Source organism: Neofelis nebulosa, chromosome 11 (assembly GCF_028018385.1).
Source record: "Neofelis nebulosa isolate mNeoNeb1 chromosome 11, mNeoNeb1.pri, whole genome shotgun sequence".
NCBI classification, from domain to species: Eukaryota; Metazoa; Chordata; class Mammalia; order Carnivora; family Felidae; genus Neofelis; species Neofelis nebulosa.
In genome coordinates, this window is record NC_080792.1 from 54,307,354 (window position 1) to 54,331,094 (window position 23,741).

The following is a 23,741-nucleotide window of genomic DNA, read 5'->3' on the forward strand; positions in this document are numbered from 1 at the left end:
ACAGAGATCCCTTTGTGGGGCTCGAACTCGCAAATCATTGGATCATGACCTGATCTGAAGTGGGGTGCTTAACTGACTGAGGCAACCAGGTACCCCCAAGATTTCTATCTTTAGATTTCTATTTTTCTTAATGAATGAAATGTCTCATTCACTTGCGCCTATATTCCTTTTAGTCTAATCTTCATTTCTGAAATGATTTTTCTTTTACTTCTAATTCTTCCCTGAGTTTTGTGACATTATTTTTAAGTTTTTGAAATTCAGATACGTCGTTTTTCTCTCATGTCTTATATTGTGTTCTTAATGCTGTTTAGTGCATTTTAAAATACAGTTGACCCTTGAACAAACAACAGGGGGGTGGGGGTAGTGACTCCTCACCTCTGCTCAGTTGAAATTCCACATATAACTTTTGACTCCACAAAAATGTAACTATTAACTGCCAGAATTTTTATTGATAACATAGTTTAGTTGATTAACACGTATTTTGTGTATGTATGATATGCTATATTTTCACAATAAAGTAAGTTAGAGAAAAAAATGTTATTAAGAAAATCTCATAAGGAAGAGAAAAGACAGTTAAAATACTGCACTGTCTTTATCGAAAAAAAATCCATGTATAAGTGGCCCATGGAATTCAAACCCATGTTGTTCAAGATCAAGTGTAGTGTGTTACAGTTTTGATCTATTTTGTGGTTATGTCTTTCTGCATGCTTTCAGTTTCTGGAGGAATGTTATTCTTTTCCTTATTTTTCTTTCTTCTCACAGTGATTTTGAATGTGATTTACAGTGGGTAATTGTTCCTCGTTGTTTTTGGAAAATTAGTCTGACTTTGAGAGGGTGGGTACATTCAAGATACCCCCCTCAAATTCCCAGGACTTCCTCTTTTATTGTTTTAGCTTTGCGATATTTCCTGATTCTTTTCCTCCCGTCCCCAACTTTTACCTTGGCATTTGCTTTTCTTCTTTGCTACCGTCTCTACCTTGTTCATATTTGATTCCACTCCCCTGTGTTTCTTCTCAGCCCTGGGCCCTGTGCTGGAAGGAAACACTGGTTGGTTGCTTTCCAGTGCACGTAGAGGCTCAGACTGCTCCAGTCTTTTTTGACCTAACTGCAGGCTCCTTGGATTCATCTGCCGTTAGAGGAGGCAGATCCCTTCCACTTTCAGCTGCTGTTCTCGAATAGGCGCCCTGAACTTTCCGGTGAATACCTTTTGCTTGTTTTATTTTGCTATCCTCGAGTCTGTCGCACAAGTCATTGTTTCCCTCTATGCCTTCTTCCACAGACGTGGATACAGTGTAGTCTTATGGCTACTTGTGGTTTGTTCTCATCCACTTATATTTGGGGTTCATGGAATATCCTGTTATACCCAATTTTATTGTAAATGTTCTCCATGACTTTTGGGGTTTTTTTCTGCCTAGTTGCTCTGTCTGCTTTTATATGGAGACCCAGGGAAATTCGGACACTTAAGTCACTACCACTGTAACATTGTATAGGACGATTGTTCCATAATTTATTCAACCACTCCATCGTGGATGATGATTCAGATATGTACTTGGAGACTGCTATGACCAACACTGTTGTGCGTTTATCTTTATATACTGGTGCTTTTATTTTCTGTATTATAGAGTGCCAAAAGTGGGATTCTTGTGCCAAAAGGGATGTTTTATACTGTTGTAGATGTTCATCGACTTACTTTCTATGGCAATGGTGGCAGTTCACTCCAAACAGCTCATTTCTCAGCATGGACACTGGACCTGGGTATTAGCACTTTTGCAACTCTTCTAGGTCAGAAATGATATTGTGCTTTTTCAGTTTGTCTTTATCAGCCTGCTAGTGTATTTAAGCATTTTTTCTTATATTTATTGGTCTTTGTATTTTTTCCCTCTAATTTGCTATTTCATAAGATTTGCCTTGCGTTCTTTTAGGCTGTTTTTCTTTTCTTACTTACTGGTAAATATACTTTAGGCAACTGGAACATTCACCTGTTTTCTTGATACATGTGAATATCCTCCGATCAGTTGAATTTTAACTTCATGATATCTTTTGTCACAGAATTTAGTTTTCAGTTAGTACAGATGTCAGTCGTTTACTCTGTTTTCTAGGATTTTTTTTTTTTCAACGTTTTTTATTTATTTTTGGGACAGAGAGAGACAGAGCATGAACGGGGGAGGGGCAGAGAGAGAGGGAGACACAGAATCGGAAACAGGCTCCAGGCTCCGAGCCATCAGCCCAGAGCCTGACGCGGGGCTCGAACCCACGGACCGCGAGATCGCGAGATCGTGACCTGGCTGAAGTCGGACGCTCAACCGACTTCGCCACCCAGGCGCCCCTGTTTTCTAGGATTCTTATTTTGTTAAAAGTTCTATCAGTCTTACCACAGTATCAGACATATATTTTACAAATTTTAATTTTTGTCATTTTGTGTTATTGTATACATTTGAGATCTATTTGGTTTTATTATATGGGAAGGAGTAGTTTAATGTTCTTTCTACTATGTCATGGGCAATTTGCTTGAATTCTCTAGACCTCACTTTCCGCATCTGTAAAATGGGTATAATGATACCTATCTCCAGTGTATGCTTTAAGGATAAAAATAAAACACTTAACATGCATATTATATTTCTAGGCACATCCACTATACATACACTATACATAAATAGTGGATGTTATTCTGTGAGATAGTGTAGTGGGAAGAATGAAACAAATTATACTAATTCTCTGAGACTAAACTTCATAAATTAAAAAATGATCGTTTTTATAGTTGATATGAAATTAATGAGAGAATATGAAAAACTTCTAGTATATATCAGGTAAGCAATACATGATGACCGTTCCATTGTTATCATTTCCATGATTACTATTATTATTAGCAATATTGTTGCCATCAATACCCCAATACCAGCAGGCTTTGAAGAAACTTATCAGTTAGGAGTCAGGACACTTGGGTTTCTAGGTTCTGTTACCGACTGTATTTATAGATACTTGTTTCATCTGAGTTTTTATTTCTTGGTATATATACAATGAAGGGATGGCCTAGGTCACAAATCACAGCTAAATTGCTACGATTACTGCTGAACATAATAACTGTGTACTCACTTCTTTTTTTAAAGTTTATTTTATTTTGAGAGATAGAGCATGAGCAGGGGAGGGGCAGAGGGAGAGGGAGTGAGAGAGAATCCCAAGCAGGCTCTGTGCTGTCAGTGCGGAGCCTGATGTAGGGCTCAAACCCAGGAAATGGTGAGATCGTGGCCTGAGGTGAAAGCAAGAGTCAGACGCTCCACCAACTGAGCCACCCAGGCGCCCCTGTCTACTCACTTTTAAAAAATGATGTAAAAATCCAACATATTGCCAGACAAAAGATGTCTGCAGGCTTCTGGTTTATCATTCCGGATGAAGATATTTGAGAATTGGACTTGAAGTGAATGAGGATATAAATTGAGCCAATTTGGAAATGACCTAGTTATTATACTAAATATTTTTTTTTCACATGTGACTTTTAAAAATTCTTTCTTCTCAAGCTTTACTTTAGAAAGCCCCATCTTATTAGATGGATATATAATTAAAAAAGCATAGAAAGGGAATAAATATAAAAAAAGGTCAGTTTTTCTCTATCATGCAAGCACTATCTGTTTTTAGGGATATTTCACTTCTATCAGGTATGAATGGCAGAAACAAACAGCTTAATTATTCTAGACCAATATCTTCTCTTACAACATTTTAGTTTGATCTTTCCAGGAGCCTTTGATGACTAAAATGGCAGGTTTTAAAAGGGAATAGGATAGCATGCATTTAAATTCTATACTATTAGAGCTGCTACTAAAGATCTATAAGAGAGAACATCCCAACATCATAAAAGCTAACCACTTTTTGAAAAGTCTAGAATCTATATGGTAGTATTGCTTGGAAGAAGAAACTATTCTCCTTTGAATAATGATAGTGTTGGGACTGCAATAGAAAGTTTGAAATTATCCTTAAAGATATTGTATTACTTGAAAATTGAATATGGAACTAGAAAAATGATGTAGCATTAGGAATCCGTTTAGGATGGCTATTCTTTCTGTATTTTACTCAAGGCTGAATGATTATACCACCGAATTGCAGAGCTTGACCCGCCATAGCATCGGGGCCTACGTGCGTTTCTTCAGTGATTTGTTGATATTTTACTAGGTTGTCACTAGGAAGGGATATTGTCTCAGGAAGGTCCGATCTGTGGCACAGGGACCCAAGTCAGGCAGCTGCATAGACGCAATGTCCTGATGGGGCAAAGTAGCATGTTTCTCCTGTCTTGAACATTGAAAATTTAAACATTTAAAGTTATGAAAGCAGTGAATGGGTATAAGCATTTTTCGACAATTTTTAAAATATTTATTTATTTTTGAGAGAAAGAGACAGAGCACAGGTGCGGGAGGGGCAGAGAGAGAGGGAGACACAGATCTGAAGCAGGCTCCAGGCTCTGAGCTGACAGCAGAGAGCCTGACATGGGACTTGAACCCACAAACTGCAAGATCATGACCTGAGCTGTAGTCGGCCACTCAACCAACTAGACCACCCAGGCACCCCCCAAATTTTTAAAAAAATCCATCGATGTATTCTACATGTATGACAGCTGGATTTATAGACTATTTTATATTTCTGGAAGGCTATGTGAGCATGAGGCTGTCCAGAATAAAGATAGGCTTAAAGAAATTTAAAATATTATATTGCTTAGTGTGAAGAAAGTAAAGACAGACAAGTCAAAATTTCACCAAATGAGGCACCAACTAATTTCCCTGAGCGTTGGGATGAGTGTCATTGGACAGCATTAACTAACACACATTGGCATGCATGCTCTTGGAGCCTTCTCTAAAGTAAGGAAATGTACAGTAGGCAGATATTGGAGTCCCCAAGGCTAGCTTTCCCTGTTCCCACTCTGCCCTGCTCTCAGAACCTTGCTATGGTCCCTGCCTTTGTTGAATATGAATTTTCTTATATCAAAGTTCTGATCATATCTCTTGCTGCTTAAAAGCTGAAGTTTGAATTCATTTTTAATCAATTCCATTCCTAATAAATGAAGTCCAGTCCTCTGGAGCTGGCATGCAAGGCCATGCATTAAAAAAATATCTCCAGGGCAAAATTCAGGACAGACTTCCCATTGCTGCCTCTACAAGTATTCTGAGCTCCACCAAAACTAGAACACTCACTATTCCTTGAATTAGGGAAGCATTTTTCAAAGTCCAGATCAAATACTACTTTATTAGAATCCCTTGGAATATTTGTTAAAATGCATATTCCTAGACTGCATGCCTGGACGCTCTCTCTTTAGAATCTTTGTTCTTAGCACCTTTTTCTCCTTAGCTTCAGGATCTTGTTGACAATTCTGTGACCACAAAGTCTCATTTAACATCTGGTTTCTTCCATCTCTTACAGAGTGTTTTATAAAATAACATTATGGAAATATAAAGCAGTTAGCAGAGGGACCCAGTAAAGGAGCCTCTTACACTTGCCCTACCTCCCTCGGAGTATTTTTTTTTTTTTTTTAACGTTTATTTATTTTTGAGACAGAGAGAGACAGAGCATGAACAGGGGAGGGTCAGAGAGAGAGGGAGACACAGAATCTGAAACAGGCTCCAGGCTCTGAGCACTCAGCACAGAGCCTGACGCGGGGCTCAAACTCACGGACCGCGAGATCGTGACCTGAGCCGAAGTCGGACGCTCAACCGACTGAGCCACCCAGGCGCGCCCCCCCGGAGTATTTTGTAGTGTTCAAGTAAATAATCACTGTGATAGCACTTTTATCGTTTTTGTATGTTCTCTTACAAGCTCTTGATGGGAATGGATTTTGTACTGTTAATCACTGAATAACTTGTATAATCTGGTCCAGTGTTCTGCTCAATAAATATTAGCTGAGTTGATAGTATGGCAGTTATTTTTGTGATAGAAATTTAACTTCAGAGGTCCTAGGCATCATTTACAAAACATCCTTCTTTTTGTGCTCCCACAGGAAGGCGTCCCTAGGGGCAACTTCTGCTCCCCTGGTGGCTCCGAAAGCTGCAGGGTCCGGTCTTCAAAGAGCCCCAGGTTCTCTCTGCCCCTGATCTTAGGTAGCCCAGTCCTCTCCCACTCTCTGAAACTTTGATGGGAGGGCCTGGATATTTTGGATCTAGCATTAAGATGCCTGAGTCTTCATCCCTAGTCCTGATACCAGTTCTTAGAAGTGACTTTTGTCTCATTACCAAGATACAGTATTCACCTGGGACCCCGTTGAGATAAGTAGACTGTATCTCATTTCCTGTCCTCAGGCTGCTGTCTATCAAGACTTGCTCAACGCTTGTACTTTTGTGATTAGACGCTGCCTTGGTTTTGCCAGTGATGTCTGTGCTGTTCTTCTGTCCTTCAAGAGTCTTTTCAACCTTATCCATCAACTCCTTAAGGGCACATTTGCTGGTACTGACTGCTGATGAATTTCCGAGGACTCACTCCAATGTCCTTTATCCCTCTGCAGAGGACCCCTTCTCTGCTGGTAGACTGCTGATACCAGGTGCTTGCCTTAGGTGAATACGTGTAGCATTTAGATTAGGCCTCCCACCTGACCCCTCAGTGGTTTACTCTGCGAGTGGCCATCTCCTCACGTCATGCCCTCTGTTTCCACTAATCCTTACGTAGTTCATGGCCCACGGCCCATGGCCACAGTGCTCACCTGGCTGATGGTGCTCATGGCTCGCATGTAGCTCTCGTTCCTAGAGCGGAACTTTGGTGATGTGAGCAGGCCGGCAGGGTCAAGGCTGTCCAGGCTTCGATTGATGGAGACTTCACTTACTGCTCTCAGGTAACTGTGACTCCGGATCTGGAGTTTGGGGGAGTGTTCATTGGAAATCCTAAAAGAGAAGAAAGGAAAGGGCACGTTCAGTAGAAATGTAAGTAGTAATAAGACATGGTCATTCTATCATTGATGTACCACCCTAAATACTGGGATGAACAATACAGATGGCTTCCTATGATTCCTAGACTCTCCCATGGTGTCCCAGAAGGAAAAACTTTTTACCAGAAATCATTAAGGTTTCATAACATGTAATGATGTGAGCAATTAAAATTCTCTTCAGCCTATGAAATAATTTCCCCATCTGCATCCCAGGGCGGGGGTGGGGGGAGATAATAGTTCTGACTTCCCTGCCCCAGAATCCTGTCCTGGTAGTCTGTAGGCCTTTTCTTCTTTTTAAAATTCTTTTTAAAGTTTATTTATTTACTTTGAGAGACAGAGAGAGAGAGAGAGAGAGCGAGCAGGGGAGGGGCAGAGAGAGAGAAGCCCAAGCAGGTTCTGCACAGAGACTGATGCGGGGCTCAGTGTCGAGACCGTGAAATCATGACCTGAACTGAAATCAAAGGAAGGACGCTTAGCTGATTGAGCCACCCAGGCACCCCTGTAAGCTTCTTCTTTTACCCATTTCCTTTCTGTGCCCATATTTTTGTTTTTGGACTTTCTAGTAACAGTAAGTGGGTGTACATTTATATCAGTATCTCTACCAATCTTTCTGTCATCTGCTTGTCTATCTAATCTTTGTCTCATTTAGTTGAGATTGAACTTAGTGAACAAAAGTTAAATTTTAGCCGTTAACAATGTGCACATCTTTAAATCTTGATATGTTAAGAAAGTCTTGGGGCGCCTGGGTGGCGCAGTCGGTTAAGCGTCCGACTTCAGCCAGGTCACGATCTCGTGGTCCGTGAGTTCGAGCCCCGCGTCAGGCTCTGGGCTGATGGCTCGGAGCCTGGAGCCTGTTTCCGATTCTGTGTCTCCCTCTCTCTCTGCCCCTCCCCCGTTCATGCTCTGTCTCTCTCTGTCCCAAAAATAAATAAAAAACGTTGAAAAAAAAATTAAAAAAAAAAAGAAAGTCTTTACACACTGTACTCTTTGTATTTTTTTCACGATGCATTTTAAAATTATAAAAGTAGAAAATGCTCATTGCCAAGCTATACAGGAGTATATAAAACAGAAGGTGGGTCTTCCTCTCCACCCCTGTTTCTGCTTCAGAATTCTACACCCTTAAAAGAACTACCCATAGCAGTCTGGTGTATATCCTTCCTGCTTTTCTATTCATATGCAAACAATTCATTTTTAGTAATTTTTAAAGCTTGCTTTCACATGGAGTTCAGGGTGATTTTTCTTTCATTATTAAATTTCTTTTATTTTTGCTGAAACATTGCTTGCAGTTTAAAATTAAAGTTGATAAGAAAGATGTATGCCCAATGCCATTGCTGTTATTTATCATCATCCCGGAGATTATAACCAATGAAATGAGAAGATAAAAAGATATAAGGAATATAAATGTAGTGAACTGAGAGATAAGCTTTGATTATTCATGGATTGTATAATTAATTATCTGGAAGATAAAAAAAATCAACTGGCAAACTACTAGAATGCATTCTGTCCACATACGGTAAAGATATTCTCCACATTCCAAATGTCCTCTTGGCAATGTATAAGATTGCACTCATTCTTGAAGTTTGTATTAATTTTGTATTAATTTAATGTAATTACTTAAATATAATAGTCAAAAAAGACGGACTCAGTAATGCTAAAACCTGGGAGCAGCTAGTTTTTGCAATTGCATTGAAAAGGGGACCAAGTTAAAATAGATCTAGAATAGGGGCGCCTGGGTGGCTCTGTCAGTTGAACGTCCAACTTCGGCTCAGGTCATGATCTCGCCGTTCTTGAGTTCGGCCCCGCATCGGGTTGTGTGTTGACAGCTCTGAGCCTGGAGCCTGCTTCAGATTCTGTGTCTCCCTCTCTCTCTGCCCCTTCCCCGCTCATGCATGCTCTCTCTTTTTCAAAAATAAATAAACATTAAAAAAAATAGATCTAGAATTTAACATCAAAAGCAAACCTCCTACATTATTACTACAAAAGGGAAACTGTTCTAAAAATGGATGTTCTCGATGGATCCTACAAGTAGCTGTCAAACATGAACTATTTGCTCTGCCAGCTCAAGCAAATATTTGCCATGTGTTATGTGCTATTATGGTGATTCACAATGGGCCACTTTATAAATGCTCATGCCCCAAATCCCAACCAACCAACATACAAACTGAAGAATTCCTTTTCCCCTTAAGGTCTCTTCTAAGAAAAGAGAGACTTAGCTAGAAGCATTTATAACCAAAAGTTCACTTCCCCTTAGAACTTGAGAATTAGATGGTAAATGTGTTTCTTTGGCTCTTTTGCAACCCGACCCAGGGCATGGATATTGTCAACATAAATGATGGTGCTGTTCCAAATGGTTATCAGGGCAGCAATTCCGGGGGGGCGGGGGGGGGTGACTTTCATAAATGGTGTATATTCACAAGACGAAGTAAAAGTCCAGTGTTTTGAAAAATGAGTGTCTGCTGGCTGAGATGGGGAAATGAGGCATCATTGCAACAATCATTCACCCAGGTCACTTGTCATGAAATAAGGCATAATCCCCAAATTTCAAAGTGAAAAATCATTCAGAAAGGATTGAAGAGTTCTACTTTGGTGAGTCATTTCTGATAAAACAGCGCACACTTTCATCAGACGCTAACTGTAAGGAAATGAACTCTTTCCTCTTGTCCACTGAGAGGAGCCCACAGCTGTCAATATAAAGGGTAAAAGTATGTACATGTGCTGCTGATGTGGAAATACTCACTGAAGAAACACCGGAAAATAGTGCATTTATTCCTACATTTCACCTCAAGAGAAAGGTGGCTTGCTAAGAAGAAAGGGCATGTGCGTATTCAGAAATATTCGTTCTCGTGTTAGATGGATTATTTTTCAATGTTGGCCTATTCAAATGACGTCTGTCTTTTTCCCCTTTCCTCCCTAAATGGCTTGTGCTAAGTTAACGTTTCGTGGCTTATCAGCACTGAGATGCGGGCCTGGCTGAGTCCCATTCATTATCATGTCCTTTAAGAGCACTCAAAGATAGGAGACCCTTTCCTGGCCGTGGGGCAGCTACATAAACAAGGTTGGCCCAGTGTGTCGGTAAGGTGGCTAAAGAGAAAGATGAAATAATACTCAGGCTGCAAGATTTTAAAACAGTGTCCCCAAGGTGAATATGAACAACTTTGGAATACAGTACTAAAAGTATAACTTCATCAGATGAATAAACCCTGCGGATGTGACGTGCAGCATAGTGACCATAGTTAAAAATAGTGTGCCGTGTACTTGAAATTGGCTAAGAGAATAGATCTTTTTTTCATTTAATATTTATTTTTGAGAGAGAGAGAGAGAGAGACAGAAGGGCAGAGAGAGAGGGAGACACAGCACCTGAAGCAGGCTCCAGACTCTGAGCTGTCAGCACAGAGCCCGATGTGGGGCTGGAACCCATGAGCCGTGAGATCATGATCTGAGTTGAAGTCGGATGCTTAACCGACTGAGCCACCCAGGCGCCCTGAGTAGATTTTTTTTTTTAAATTAAATTGAGATATAAAAGTGACATATTAGTTTCAGATGTAGAACCTAATGAGTGATTGACTATTTGTAAATATCGCTAAATGATCACCCTAATAAGTCTAGTTAACATTCATCACCACACAGTTACAGAATTCTTTTCATGTGATGAGCACTTTTAAGATGTACTCTCAACACTTTCAAATACACAATATAGGATTGTTAACAAAAGTGTCCACACTGTACATCACATCCACAGGACTTCTTCATTTCACAACTGGAAGTTTGTACTTTTCGACCCCCTTCACCCATTTCTCCTATCCCCAACACTCGCCTTTGGCAACCACTGATCTGTTCTTGGTATTTATAAGCTCATTTGTTTGTTTGTTTAGTCTACACATAAGTGAGATCACAAGGTATTTGAGAGTAGATCTTAAGCGGTCTCACCTTCCGCTCCTGGCAACTACCATTCCACTTTACGTCTCTGAGTTTGGCCACCCTGGGCATCTCATACAAGTGAAACTGTATAGTATTTGCCTGGCTTGTTTCACTTAGCATCATGTCTTCAAGGTTCATCCCAGGCTGCTGCACGTGTCAGAACTTCCTTTAAGGCCGAAGAATAATCCACTGTGTGTTTATACTACATTTTTGTTTATCCATTCATCTATTGACAGACACTTGGGTTGCTTTGACCTTTTGCTTTTGTGAATAAAGCTGCTGGGAACACGGGTGTACAAATGTCTGTTTGAGCCCCTGCTTCCGGTTCTTTTGAGGATACACCCAGAAGTATAAAAATCTGTCTTTAACGAAGTAATTAATCTTTCCTATTTCATCACTTGGCAATTAAACTCCCAACAAATTTGGGGACCAACATAATAGAACTTTTTTTTTCTTCCTTGAAAGACATCTTATCGATCATTTAAGGTAAGTTTTAAGCATGTTAAGTGCTTATGGTAGTATTTCAGAGAGTATGATTCCTGTGGTTGAAAAGAGACAAATGATACTTACTCGGCGGAAAGTATAGGAAAAATGTGAGTATCATTTTACTGCTCCAGTAACTGCAAAAACAGTAATGTAATTAAAACTTGATATAGCATGACGGAGAATAAATTGCATCGAAATAATTAAGGCATCCGAAAAAGTAATTCTGTAAGTAGTTAGAGATGGCAGAAAGACTGTTGGCAATCATGTCAGTTTACAAATCAGTGACAAAAGAAATAATGTCATCACTAGGAAAGCTGTGATGACAATTGAAATGTACTAGTTAGTAAAAAGCCCATGATGATAATGCTTAGGAGGAGGTGGAAATAGTGACCTAGATGCTGCTTGGAGCTAAATACAGAGTGTTTCCTTCAATTTAAAAAGTGTCAGAGCAGAGCAGATGTACTTACATAGATACAAGTTGACATTGACAAATTGGAGGAGTTAAAACTTATGTGAAAGTATTTTGATAGATTTTTCAAAGTGTTTCATATTCTGATTTCACTTTAGGAAGAACAAAAAGCCACTAAAGACAGACTCTTAAATAATTCTTACAGTGTTGGTTTTCTTCTAACCTCCGTTGTCAGATGCTTCGTGTCTATACTCACTACTGGCATGCCAAAAGGTCACGAAAAACACATCCCTTCCGTGCAGTCTTCAGTTGTCTTGAACACAGCTGCTGTCTATCCCTGCTAAGCCTTCTCTTCTCCGGGTGACGTGCTCCCCTTTATCTCGTTCTCTTATGTCAAGGCTTCCAGGCTGTCCATTACCTTGATGACCTGTCTCTCTGAAGTCAGTCCAATTTGTTATTTCCTCTTTGACAACAAAGTACCCAAAGCCAAACTTAAACTTCCAAATGTGGGCTGACAAGTACAGAATACAGAATGGCTATTGTCCTTTCTTCGAGAGAAGATCCTCCTGGGATATGGCCTGAGGAAGCTCTAGATTGGGCTATAATCACACTCTTAGCTTCTGGTAAGCTCTCTTTGGACACCTTTTAGATCTTTATAGCAAATGATGTTAAATCGTTCTAATTTTTGACACTTTAGTTCCTATTAAATTGAAATCGAAGGCTAATCCTGTCATCCCCATGCAATATGCAATAAATAGATCAACTATTCTTGCCAGTTATGTATTTGTGATAACAGAAGCAAACATAGCAATACCCCAAATCAGTGAGTCTTACAAGGTCCCATGCACTTAAGAGCTTCACCTACAATGTCTTATCTGTCACACCAATATCCTGGATTATTATAGCAATTACGAAACATTGTTATTTTCTATCTTGCAAATGAGGAAACTGAGGCTGATAAGTTTGTAAACTCAGGATCTAAAGCCAAGTCTGCCTGATTTCTATAGTCTTAACCATCTCGTACCTTTCCCATAATTATGCCATTTATGTCCTTACCCAATTACTTGTAAAGTTATTGACTGGGGTTTGGTGAGTCAGTGATCTTCCGAGTTGACTCAGTCCATCAATAATATAGTTTTTGCTGTAAAGCTGTTTCACATATACCTCTATCGCCCAGCCTGTGTTTCTCTGATTTTAATTTTTTCGTGCAACATTTTGTGATCTACTGTTTTATTTATTATTATTATTATTTTTTAATGTTTATTTTTGAGAGAGAGAGAGAGAGAGAGGCTGAGAGAGAGGGAGACAGAATCTGAAGCAGGCTCCAGGCTCTGAGCTGTTAGCACAGATCCCTACGCAGGGCTTGAACCCATGAACCATGAGATCACGACCTGAGCTAAAGTCGGACGCTTACCTGACTGAGCCACCCAGGCGCCCCAAGTGATCTACTATTTTAAATACTATCCTACATGCAATTACATTCCTCTCATGTGCCTGGCTCAACCATTTCAAAGAGGGAAATATAGGTAGTTCTATACGTGCCTTGTTAGTAAATCTATGGTAGTTCCCCATTTTCTAAATCATCACAAACCGTCTATGTAAAAATTCCTCCTGGAATTTTCATAAGGGTTCACATTAGATTAACTATTTGCAATTTTTGGAATCTTGTCTTTCGAAAACTGAGAGAACATTTACTTTTTTGCTAGTACTTTTCCCATGTTCCTAAAATATTACCAGGAGAGGTTCTACAATTGTATCCAAGTTTTTTCAGATGGAAACAAAATCTTCATGGTTTTCCACGTTTTCTTATTTGTGGCAGTTACCTGGTTGTGGTATACATAAAAAATATGGCCAACTACATAAGCCCAACCTAGAACCAAAAAGGTGACATACGATGGTGTTCAAAATAGTGATTCAACAGTTCTACACATTATGCGATGCTCACCACAATAAGTGTGGTTACCATCTGCCACCATACGATGTCATCACAATATTGATTACTATCTTTTCTATGCTTTACTTCTCATCCCCATGACTTATTTATTTTGTAACTGGGGGCTTGTGCCTCTTAAGTGGCTTCGCTTCTATTTTGCACATCCCCTGGCCCCTGGCCCTTTGGCAACGAGCGGTTTGTTCTCTGTATTTATGAGTCTAAGACAGAACACTGTTAAACAATGATGACTTTACTCCAGCCAAACACCAAAGAAAAAACTGTGGTACCACTCCTCCCATTCCAGCAAGGGCCGAGTGGAATCTTAGACCCTCTACCCTCATGGGGTGGTAAGGAGGTATTGTGACACTCTCACCAAGGTGGTATCAGAAAAGGGCAAGTAGGGAGCTGAGACTTTTATCCCCATGAGCAATCCCTTCCCATGTGGTACCAGTGGGGAGCACATGGGGAAACTGGCCTTCTGTTCCCACACAGCAGTAATGAGGCATCCCTGCCCCCGCATGCAGAGGTAGTTTCAGAAGAGGCTAGTGAGGAGTCGGATCTTTCGTCGTTGTCCAGCAGTAACAAAACTGACTCCAGTGTGGCATCAGTGGAGATCATGTGGGGAGTCCAGAACTCCCACCCATACCCAACAGCACCCACCCATTTTAGGTGTCAATAGCATTTAAGTGGGGAACTTGGACTTGTATCTCTAACTGGCAGCGATGAGGTGGTGCTCCCAATTGTCTGGCTGGAATGATATGTATCGAGTTAAAGTTTATTTATTTTGAGAGAGAAAGCATCAATTGAGGAGGGGCGGAAAGAGAGGGAGTGAGAGAGAATCCCAAGCAGGCTCTGCACTGTCAGTGCAGAGCCCGATGTGGGGCTTGAACCCACGAACTGTGAGATCATGATCTGAGCCCAAGCTGGACGCTTAACCGACTGAGTCATCCAGGCGCCCCTGGAGCGGTATTTTAAAAACCACCTAAAACAGAAGGTTTAAATAACATCCATAGTCTACTAACAATACAAAAATGCCCAGGTTTCAACTCTCATACTAAGAGCCAGGAAGATCTAAAACTGAATGAAAAATGACAATCAATAGATGCCACTACTGAGATGGCAGAGTTGTTAAATTATCTGGGAAAAAAAACCCCCCAAAACTTCAAAGCAGTTAGGATAACAAAGCTTTGAAGAGCAATCATTAACACACTTGAAACGAATTAAAAAAAAACAACACACCAGCTTCAGCCAATAACCTCAGCAAACAAAGAGAAGATATAAAGAAGAGCCAAGTAGAAATTTTAGAACGGAAAAATACAATAACCAAAATATAAAGCTTAGTAGAGGGGGTCAATGGCCAAGTTGAGGAGAAAGAGAAAGAAGCAGCCAACTGGATGATAGAATATTAGAAATCACCCAGTATGAAAAACAGAGAGAGAAAGAAAGAGAGAGAAAAAAAGTAGGGCTTCGTGGACCTGTGGGACTATAATAAAAGATGATCATTCAAAATTGGAGTCGGGGCGCCTGGGTGGCTCAGTCGGTTGAGCATCCGACTTCGGCTCAGGTCACGATCTCACGGTTTGTGAGTTCGAGCCCCGCGTCAGGCTCTGGGCTGATGGCTCGGAGCCTGGAGCCTGCTTCCGATTCTGTGTCCCCCTCTCTCTCTGCCCCTCCCCCATTCATGTTCTGTCTCTGTTTCAAAAATAAACATAAAAAAAAATTTTTTTTAATTAAAAAAAACAACAAAAAAAACAAAATTGGAGTCTGGGAAGGAGAGGAGAAAGAGGGTGGGACTGAAAAAAGCATTCAAAGAAATCACGGCTGAAAATGTCCTCAGTTTGTCAAGAGACATAAACCTATGGATTCAAGAAGGTGAGTGAATCTTAAACAGACTAAATCTGGAGAAATCCATGGCAAGGGACATTATAATTAAACATCTAAATACTTAAGACAAAGTAAAATCTGCAAAGTAGCCAGAGTGTATTTATCTATAGGGAAAAACCAATTTGAATGACACAAATTTCTCTTCAGAAACCATGGAGGTGAAAAAGAGGTGTTATTTTTTTTAAGAGCTGAAGGCAAAGAACCGCCAGCCGAGAATTCTATGTGCCGTGAAATTATCCTTCGGGAATAAAGGGGGGGGGGAGATAAAGAAATTTTTAGACCAAGGAAAACTAGAATTTGTTGCCAGCATTATCTACCTGAAAGAATGCCTAAGGGCCATTCTTTCTTTATTTAAAAAATTTTTTCTAATGTTTATTTACTTTTGAGAGAGAGACAGAGAGTGAGTGGGGGAAGGGCAGAGAGAGAGGGAGACACAGAATCCGAAGCAGGCTCCAGGCTCCGAGCGGTCAGCACAGAGCCCGACGCGGGGCTCGAACTCACGGACTGTGAGATCATGATCTGAGCCGAAGTCAGAGGCTTAACCAACTGAGCCACCCAGGGTCCCCAGGGCAGTTCTTTAAACAGAAAGGAAATAATCAGTGAAGGACACTTGAAGCATCAGGAAGGAAGAAAGGACATGGTAAACACAAACATTGGTAAATAGAATAGGCATTCTTTCTTCCCTTGAGTTTTCTAAATTATGTTTGATGGTTTAAGCCAAGATTATAACATTGTTTGGGAGGGTTCCAAATGTTTACAGAGATGGGGCGCCTGGGTGGCTCAGTCCCTGCTTGTGTTCTGTCTCTCTTTGTCTCTCATAAACGAATAAACATTAAAAAAATTTTTTAATTAAAAAATGTATAGAAAATATTTAAGGTAGTGATGTTATAAACAGGAGATAGCAAACAGGTACAAAGGGAAGTAGGTTTCTATAGTTTACTCACACTGGTAAAATGATATCATTAAGTTGTGATAAGTTATAATTCCTAAAGCTACCACTAAAAAACTATACCAAAAAGACATACTCAAAAACACTACAGAAGTGTAAAAAATATTCGAGTTTCCATTTCTTATGGGAAACAGTGGAAAACAAAATCAGAGAAACAAACAAACAAAAAACCCCAGAACAAACAGAAAACAAAAAATCCAATGGAAGACTTAAACCTTAAGATAATAATTACATTAAATATATGGTCTAAATGCATTAGTTAAAAGACAGAGATTTGCAGACTGTATTAAAAAACATGACCCAGGGGCGCCTGGGTGGCTCAGTCGGTTAAGCGTCCGACTTCAGCTCAGGTCATGATCTCACAGTTCGTGAGTTCGAGCCCCACGTCGGGCTCTGTGCTGACAGCTCAGAGCCTGGAGCCTGCTTCGGATTCTGTGTCTCCCTCTCTCTCTGACCCTCCCCTGCTCATGCTCTGTCTCTCTCTGTCTCAAAAATAAATAAAACATTAAAAAAATTAAAAAAAAACAAAAACATGACCCAACTATACTCTGTCTCTGAGAAACTCACTTCAAATATAATGATGTAAACAAGTTGAAAAGAAAAGGACAGAAAAAAATGTATCATGGAAACATCAATCAAAGGCAAATAGGAGTGGCTCTATTAATATCAGATGAAGAAATTTTATTAGTAAAGTTTATTGGTAAAGAAAAAGACTAGAGACAGAGAGGGCCATTACATAATTAAATAATTAAAGAACCAATCCAGGAAGAAGACACAGGAATCTTATGTATGTATATACCAAACGATAAAGCTGCAAAAAAATTCCATATTTTTGTGGATATAGACAAGATTATTCTAAAGTCTACATGGAAAGTCAAAGGAACTAGAATAACCAAATTAATTTTGAGGAATAAAACAGGATTGGCTCTACTCAATTTGTATCTATCTATTTTCACTCTACTCAACTGAAAGATTTTCTGTGTAACTTCAGTAATCAAGATGGTGTGGCATTGGTGGGAGGAATAAACACACAGATCAGTGGAACAGAGTGGAAAATCTAGAAATAAACCCACGCAAACATGTCCAGCTGATTATTGCAATTATAATAGCATTTTTTTAACGAAATATTTAAGAATGTTTATTTATTTTGAGAGAGACAGAGTGCCTATGTGCATGTGCATGTGACCAAGTCGGGAGCAGAGAGAGAGAGGGAGAGAGAATCCCAAGCAGGCTCAGTGCAGCCAGCACAGAGTTCATCGCGGACCTTGATCCCACTATTCGTGAGCTTGTGACCTGGACTGAATCAAGAGTCAGATGAATAGCATTTTTTGTAATAGCAATTTAATGGAGGAAAGATATCCTTTTCAACAAATGGTACTGGAGTAATTGGACATCTATAGGCAAAAGCCAAACTAAACCAAACTTTACATCTCACACTTTATAAAAAATTAACCCAAAATGGATCATGGTTTTAAATACAAAACATGGAAAAAACAGGGAAAATCTTCAGGATTCTGAGCTGGGCAAAGTGTTCTTAGATTTGACACTAAAAGAATGATCCATCAAAGGAAACTTTGATAAATTGGATGTAATGAAAATTAAAAACTTTGGCTCTTTGACTCTATGAAGAAGATGAAAAGACAAGCTAGAGACAAGAAGATTAAAAAAAAAAGCACATATCTTATGAAGGACTTGTAGGTGCTGTAAGCAAAGTACTCTCAAAATCCAACAGAAAAAAAAAAATCTAATTAGAAAATGGGCAAAAGACCTGAAGAGACATTTCACAAATAAGCACATGAAAAGATGTTGAACATCATTAACCATTAGGGAAACACAAATAAAATCCACAATGAGATAGCACTACATACCTATCAGAATGGCTAAACCACAAAACTAATGACAACAAATATTGATAGGATTTAGAGACACAGAAACACTCATACACTGCTGGTGAGGGTGTAAAATGGTGCAGCCACTCTAAAAAATGTGACCATTTCTTTAAACATGAAACACACAACTCTTACGTGACCCAGCAGTTGTATTCCTGGGAATTTATTTTAGAGGAATGAAGGCTGTGTTCACCCAAAAACTTTTATAAGAATGTTGTAGCAGCTTTATTCATCATAGTGTCCAATTGGAAACAATCTGGATGTCTATCAGCGGGTAAATGGTTAAGTGAAGTGTGGTACATCCACACCATGGAACACTACTCGGCAACAGTCTAGAAGGATCTCCAGAGAATTATGCTCAATGAAAAAAGTGATTTCCAAAAGGTTACATACTAAATGATTCTACTTATAGAACGTTCCTGAAATGACAAATTCATAGAGATGGAGAAGAGATTAGTGGGTGCCAGGGGTGAAGGAAGAAGTAGGGGTGGGAGGGAAGTGGAGGTGACTATGAAAAGGCAACATGAGGGCTATTTGTGGTGATGGAAAGCTTTTGTATCTTGGCTATGTCAGTATCTTGTTTGTGATGTTACACTATAGTTTTGTAAGAAGTTACCATTGGGAGGAGACTGGGTAAAAGGTATATGCAATCTCTCTGTATTCTTTTTACAACTACATGTGAACCTACAATTATATCAAAATAAAAATCTGATAAAAAAGAATTCCACCCTGGGACGCCTGGGTGGCTCAGTCAGTTAAGTGTCTGCCTTCTGCTCAGGTCTTGAACTCACGGTTTGAGTTCGATGGGGCCCTGTGCTGACAAGGAGGAGCCTACTTCAGATCCTCTGTCTGCCTCCCTCTCCGCACCTCCCCTGCTCTCGCTCTCTCTGTCAAAAATAAATAAACATTAAAAAAATAATAATTCCACCTCAGACAATGAATGGGTTAGAAAGAAACTGGGTAGAGAGAAACTAAACAATGTGGTCCCTCACCGAGTCCAAAGCTGGATGTTAGAACTGAGTTCCTACCTGAGAGGAAGCAGAGCCAATTTAATCTCCAAATTTCAAAACTTCTGCTGCGATGAACCAGCAGAAGTTTTTGCACTGAGCAAAAAATGCCCACTTTAAGAACGTACTCGTGGGTGTGGGCTTAAGGACCTGTGTAGGCACCGCTGTGTTTGAAGCCCCCTGTATATTCCATGTCCCTGCCCTATGGGTCAGCACTATTGTCACTGGGGAGGAAGGAAGACAGACAGGAGCCAAGGAAGGTGGTGGGGTTCCTGTTGGTCTCATGCTGTTCTCTGATTGCAGTATTCTTTTTTTCTGTTTCTCTAGGAAGCAAAGGTAGTTTATAATAACAACACTCCTCTCCTGAATATTGCCCCCTGCTTTTCCAACACATCAGTGGCTACTATAGTTCCACGTAGCCACTCCAATGCTTTAATTAAGGCATAAAAATACTGGAAGCGATGGTAGGAGAAAGCATTTAAAATACAACTTTGATGTGCCACAAAGCACACATGAATGCACATTCATTGGCTGTGTGTTGCATCAGCTTTAGCTGTAGAAATGCACTAGTTTTGAAACTTATATTTAGAGAAAATAGCTACTTATTCATTCAAAAAAGGGTGGGGGGGAAGGTTTTCCAGGAAATGGGAAGAATCATTACCTTCACAGAATTCTGAACGGAAAGTATAATTGCCCATGATATAAGGTAGAAACATTTTAAAGCATTTGTGAGCAAAATGGAAACATGCCTACAGGTCCATTATCACCAGAATCAAATAGTATTCAAATGACCACATGTACTCTGATTAAATCAATTAGGTGCAAAGTAATGATTAGGACTGTTGGCAGTCAAAAGCTTTACCAGAAATGTGCTTGGATGTTGAAAATATGACTTCTACCCACTTTTATTACCTAGGCACTGTGGTGAATTATAGTAATCTCTTATGCTTTGAGTGAGAGGGAATGGAAAGCTAATATTTACCCTATTGGGGATGGTTTAACTTTTCCATAGAGAAGCACTGAACATTCATTTACTAACACCTAAAAAGGGATAAAAGCTTTCTAGTCAAAATGTATTGAGGTAGCAATATAATAGATTGCACATATTCTGCTGTGAAAAATCCCAAGATTCCAATAAGTAATGTGCATGAAACAGGAAGGAAGAAAAAAAAAAGACATTTCTATGACAGAAAAAAAAACAACAAACCAGGAAGGACGGAGCTAAGGGATTAAACAAAATAAACAAAGCTACCCTTTCAGAGGCTGCTGCCCAGACAGCTCAGACTGGCCTCATTTCCTTCCCTCTCCTAACCCCTGGGGGCCCTTCCTCTTCTCTGGGTCTTTATTAATTGGCCTTTGTCTTTCCTCTAATGAAAAAGGCACTCATGCTCTGCCCTACTCTTTCCTGAACCGGATGGTCTAAATGAAGGGAAGAACGAGTCTGGTGTTTCCACGGAGACGAGCCCAGACCCTGAGAAGGGTCAGTCCTGGAGAACGCCTGCAGGGGGCGGTCGACACTGAGGAATGAACAGAAGGCTCTGGCTTTCCAGAACTTTGCGCACCTCCTGTAGCACAGGCATGACGCAAATCTTCAGGCTAGCTACTTTTAAGGACAAGATAATTAGCGCAGATCAAGCTGTTAAGTGTTTGCCATTGGGGACTTGAATCAAATGATGTCAGAGGTCTGGATTGATGTGGCCATCTTTTCTAAGGTTCTCTTACTACAGGGGAGGATTGAGGTTCAGAAGAGCTTTGAGGTCTAGCTAGTGAGCGGAAGAGCTAACCACTATTGACCTCTGTTAACAGCCTCCCAGGGGGCGCTTTGTGAAATTCTGGTGGCCTCTGTCTGTGTTGATATACAAGATAAATATCTAATGCTAAAAGAACATTCTTCCCTTCTGGTTAGCATTTTTAGGATTTAAGCTGAAAGTGGTGAAGAACCTCCTTAGGGAAAAACAAACGCAAATTTGAAATAAGATAGAATTGTGAATATATTGCAAGATCCATTTTATTTTTTATTTTTTTTATTTTTTTATTTTTTGGGACAGAGAGAGACAGAGCATGAACGGGGGAGGGGCAGAGAGAGAGGGAGACACAGAATCGGAAACAGGCTCCAGGCTCCGAGCCATCAGCCCAGAGCCTGACGCGGGGCTCGAACTCACGGACCGCGAGATTGTGACCTGGCTGAAGTCGGACGCTTAACCGACTGCGCCACCCAGGCGCCCCGCAAGATCCATTTTATAACAACCATAGGCTCTCATGTTAATAACAGTCAATAAACTTTTTTTTTTTTTTTTTGGTCTTAGTTGTATCTGCCTATTGTCTTTAAGTGTATTTAGGAACAAGGAGTCCCCCCCCCCCCACCAGGTGAATTACACAATCATGTGATCATTTGGGGAATTTTATTTTATTATAATTTTCACACCCTCCTCTGTTTCTGAGCCCCACCCCAGAACAATTTAAATTAGGCTCTCAGGGTATTTTTAAGTTTTAAAATTTACTTTTATTTATTTTGAAAGAGAGAGAGAGGGAGGGAAAGAGGGAGGGAGAGAGAGAGATAGAGAATGTGCTGGGGAGGGGCAGAGAGGAAGGGAAGCAGGTTCCACACCCAGGGCAGAGCCTCACAAGGGGTTCCATCCCACGAACCCTGAGATCATGACCTGAGCCGAGATCAAGGGTCCAACGCTTACCCGACTGAGCCACCCAGGCATCCCTCAGGTATTTTTAAAAGCAAGCTACTCAAAAGTTTGTCCCAGGACCAGCAGTGTGGGCATCACCTGGGAGCTTGTTAGAAATTCTGACTCTCAGGTCCCATTTGGGCCTATGGACGAGCATCTGCATTTTAACAGGATTTCCAGGTGATTCTTAGGTGCATTACAGGTTGAAAAGAACCACTGGGAGCCCTCTATAACTCCTATATCAACTGGCAGAGGACTTCCCTTCTTCATTCTTTGTGTTGAATTAGGCTCCCAGTCCTTACCTGGGTGTTCCGGCCAAAAATGAACTTCAGCATCTCCCATTTAAAGAAAGGGAACATTATTACTTGTGCTTTAAGATCAGGCTGAAAGAATAATTCCTGGAGTGAAGGAGCTCTTAATGAATTCCCTGTGTATCCTTAGATGGGACGTTTTTATGTGAAAGGGCACAGAGATGATATATATTATACAAGGAAGGTTTCAAAGTTCTAATATAAAACTCATGGGAGCTGGCAAAAAAAGAAAAAAAAATTCTAAGTGGGCTTCATTCCCAGTGCTTGACTTACTCACTGGTATTGAGTTAGGAGATTCTGAAACTGTGGCTGATAACAATGGAGATTTATATATTTGGTCATCATCCCCATTTCTGGCAGAGGTTTTAAAACCCTCGGAATTTCGTTAGTGCTGAGAGCAACAAAGGTGTCATTTGTCATTTTAATGAGGTGACTTTTGGACCCTACCTATGAAGGGGGGCTTGTTGCCAGGACAACCAACCTTGTGATGGGGGGTGGGGGGTGGGTTGGAACTTTCAGTTTCACCTCCTGATCTCCAGGGAGGAGCGAGGGGCTGGAGGTTGAATCAATCACTAATGGTCAATGATTTGATCAATCACCACACCGTCGATGAGCAGTTGATGATGTAATCAACGATAGCATAAATGTTGGCATGCTTAAAAGAGTAAACTTGAGCCTATGTGCTGAACCCTCCATTCAAAACCCAGAGAACTGGGTTTGGAGAACTTCTGAGTCATGCTGTGAGGGTGGTGTGCCTGGAAAAGGAATGGGAGCTCCACCCCTTCCCACATACTTTGCTCCCTTCCCTCTAGATCTTCCTGAGTTCTGTCCTTTTATAAGGAACTACACCAGTGATTTGGGAAATACCGTAACATGTTTGAATTCTGTGAGCCTCTCTAGCAAATTAATTGAACCCAGGGAAGGAAGGGGTCATTGGAACCTCTAGTCTATAGCTGGTTGATCAGAAGCACAGATGACAACCTGGACTTGTGACCTGTGTCTGGAGGGGGTGGCGAGGGTGTGTGGGGGGGAGGGGTGAGTGGGAGGAGTCTGCCAGGACTGATCCCTTAACCTATGGGATCTGTTGTTATGACTGAGTAGATAGCATCAGAGTTGAGTTGAATGATAGGACACCCTGCTGGGTTCAGAGAATTGCTTGTTGGTGTGGAGAAACCTCCCCCTCACACACTGGGATTGGGTCCAGGAACCCCAGAGAGCACACTAAATAGGCATGTGAACTCTGTCAGTTGCCCAAATTTGAGAACACTTGGTACTAAACCAGTATTCTCAGAGACCTTATCTTCTCATTGTTTTGTTTTACTCCTTCCTCAAGTATAAAACTGTGTTTGTATTCAGCAGGTGCCTAACTATCCTTGACAACA

General features: G+C 40.5%; 1 protein-coding gene across 22 annotated transcripts in view; it reads right to left on the minus strand.

Moving 5' to 3' along the window:
* DLGAP1 (DLG associated protein 1) overlaps positions 1–23,741 on the minus strand; it is a 908,014-nt gene that overhangs the window by 194,394 nt on the left and 689,879 nt on the right. For all 22 annotated transcript variants that reach the window (XM_058692592.1, XM_058692594.1, XM_058692590.1 and 19 more), the window contains one exon: positions 6,674–6,851. In XM_058692592.1, the coding sequence (XP_058548575.1) occupies positions 6,674–6,851 (178 nt within the window). The remainder of the gene's footprint in view (positions 1–6,673; positions 6,852–23,741) is intronic.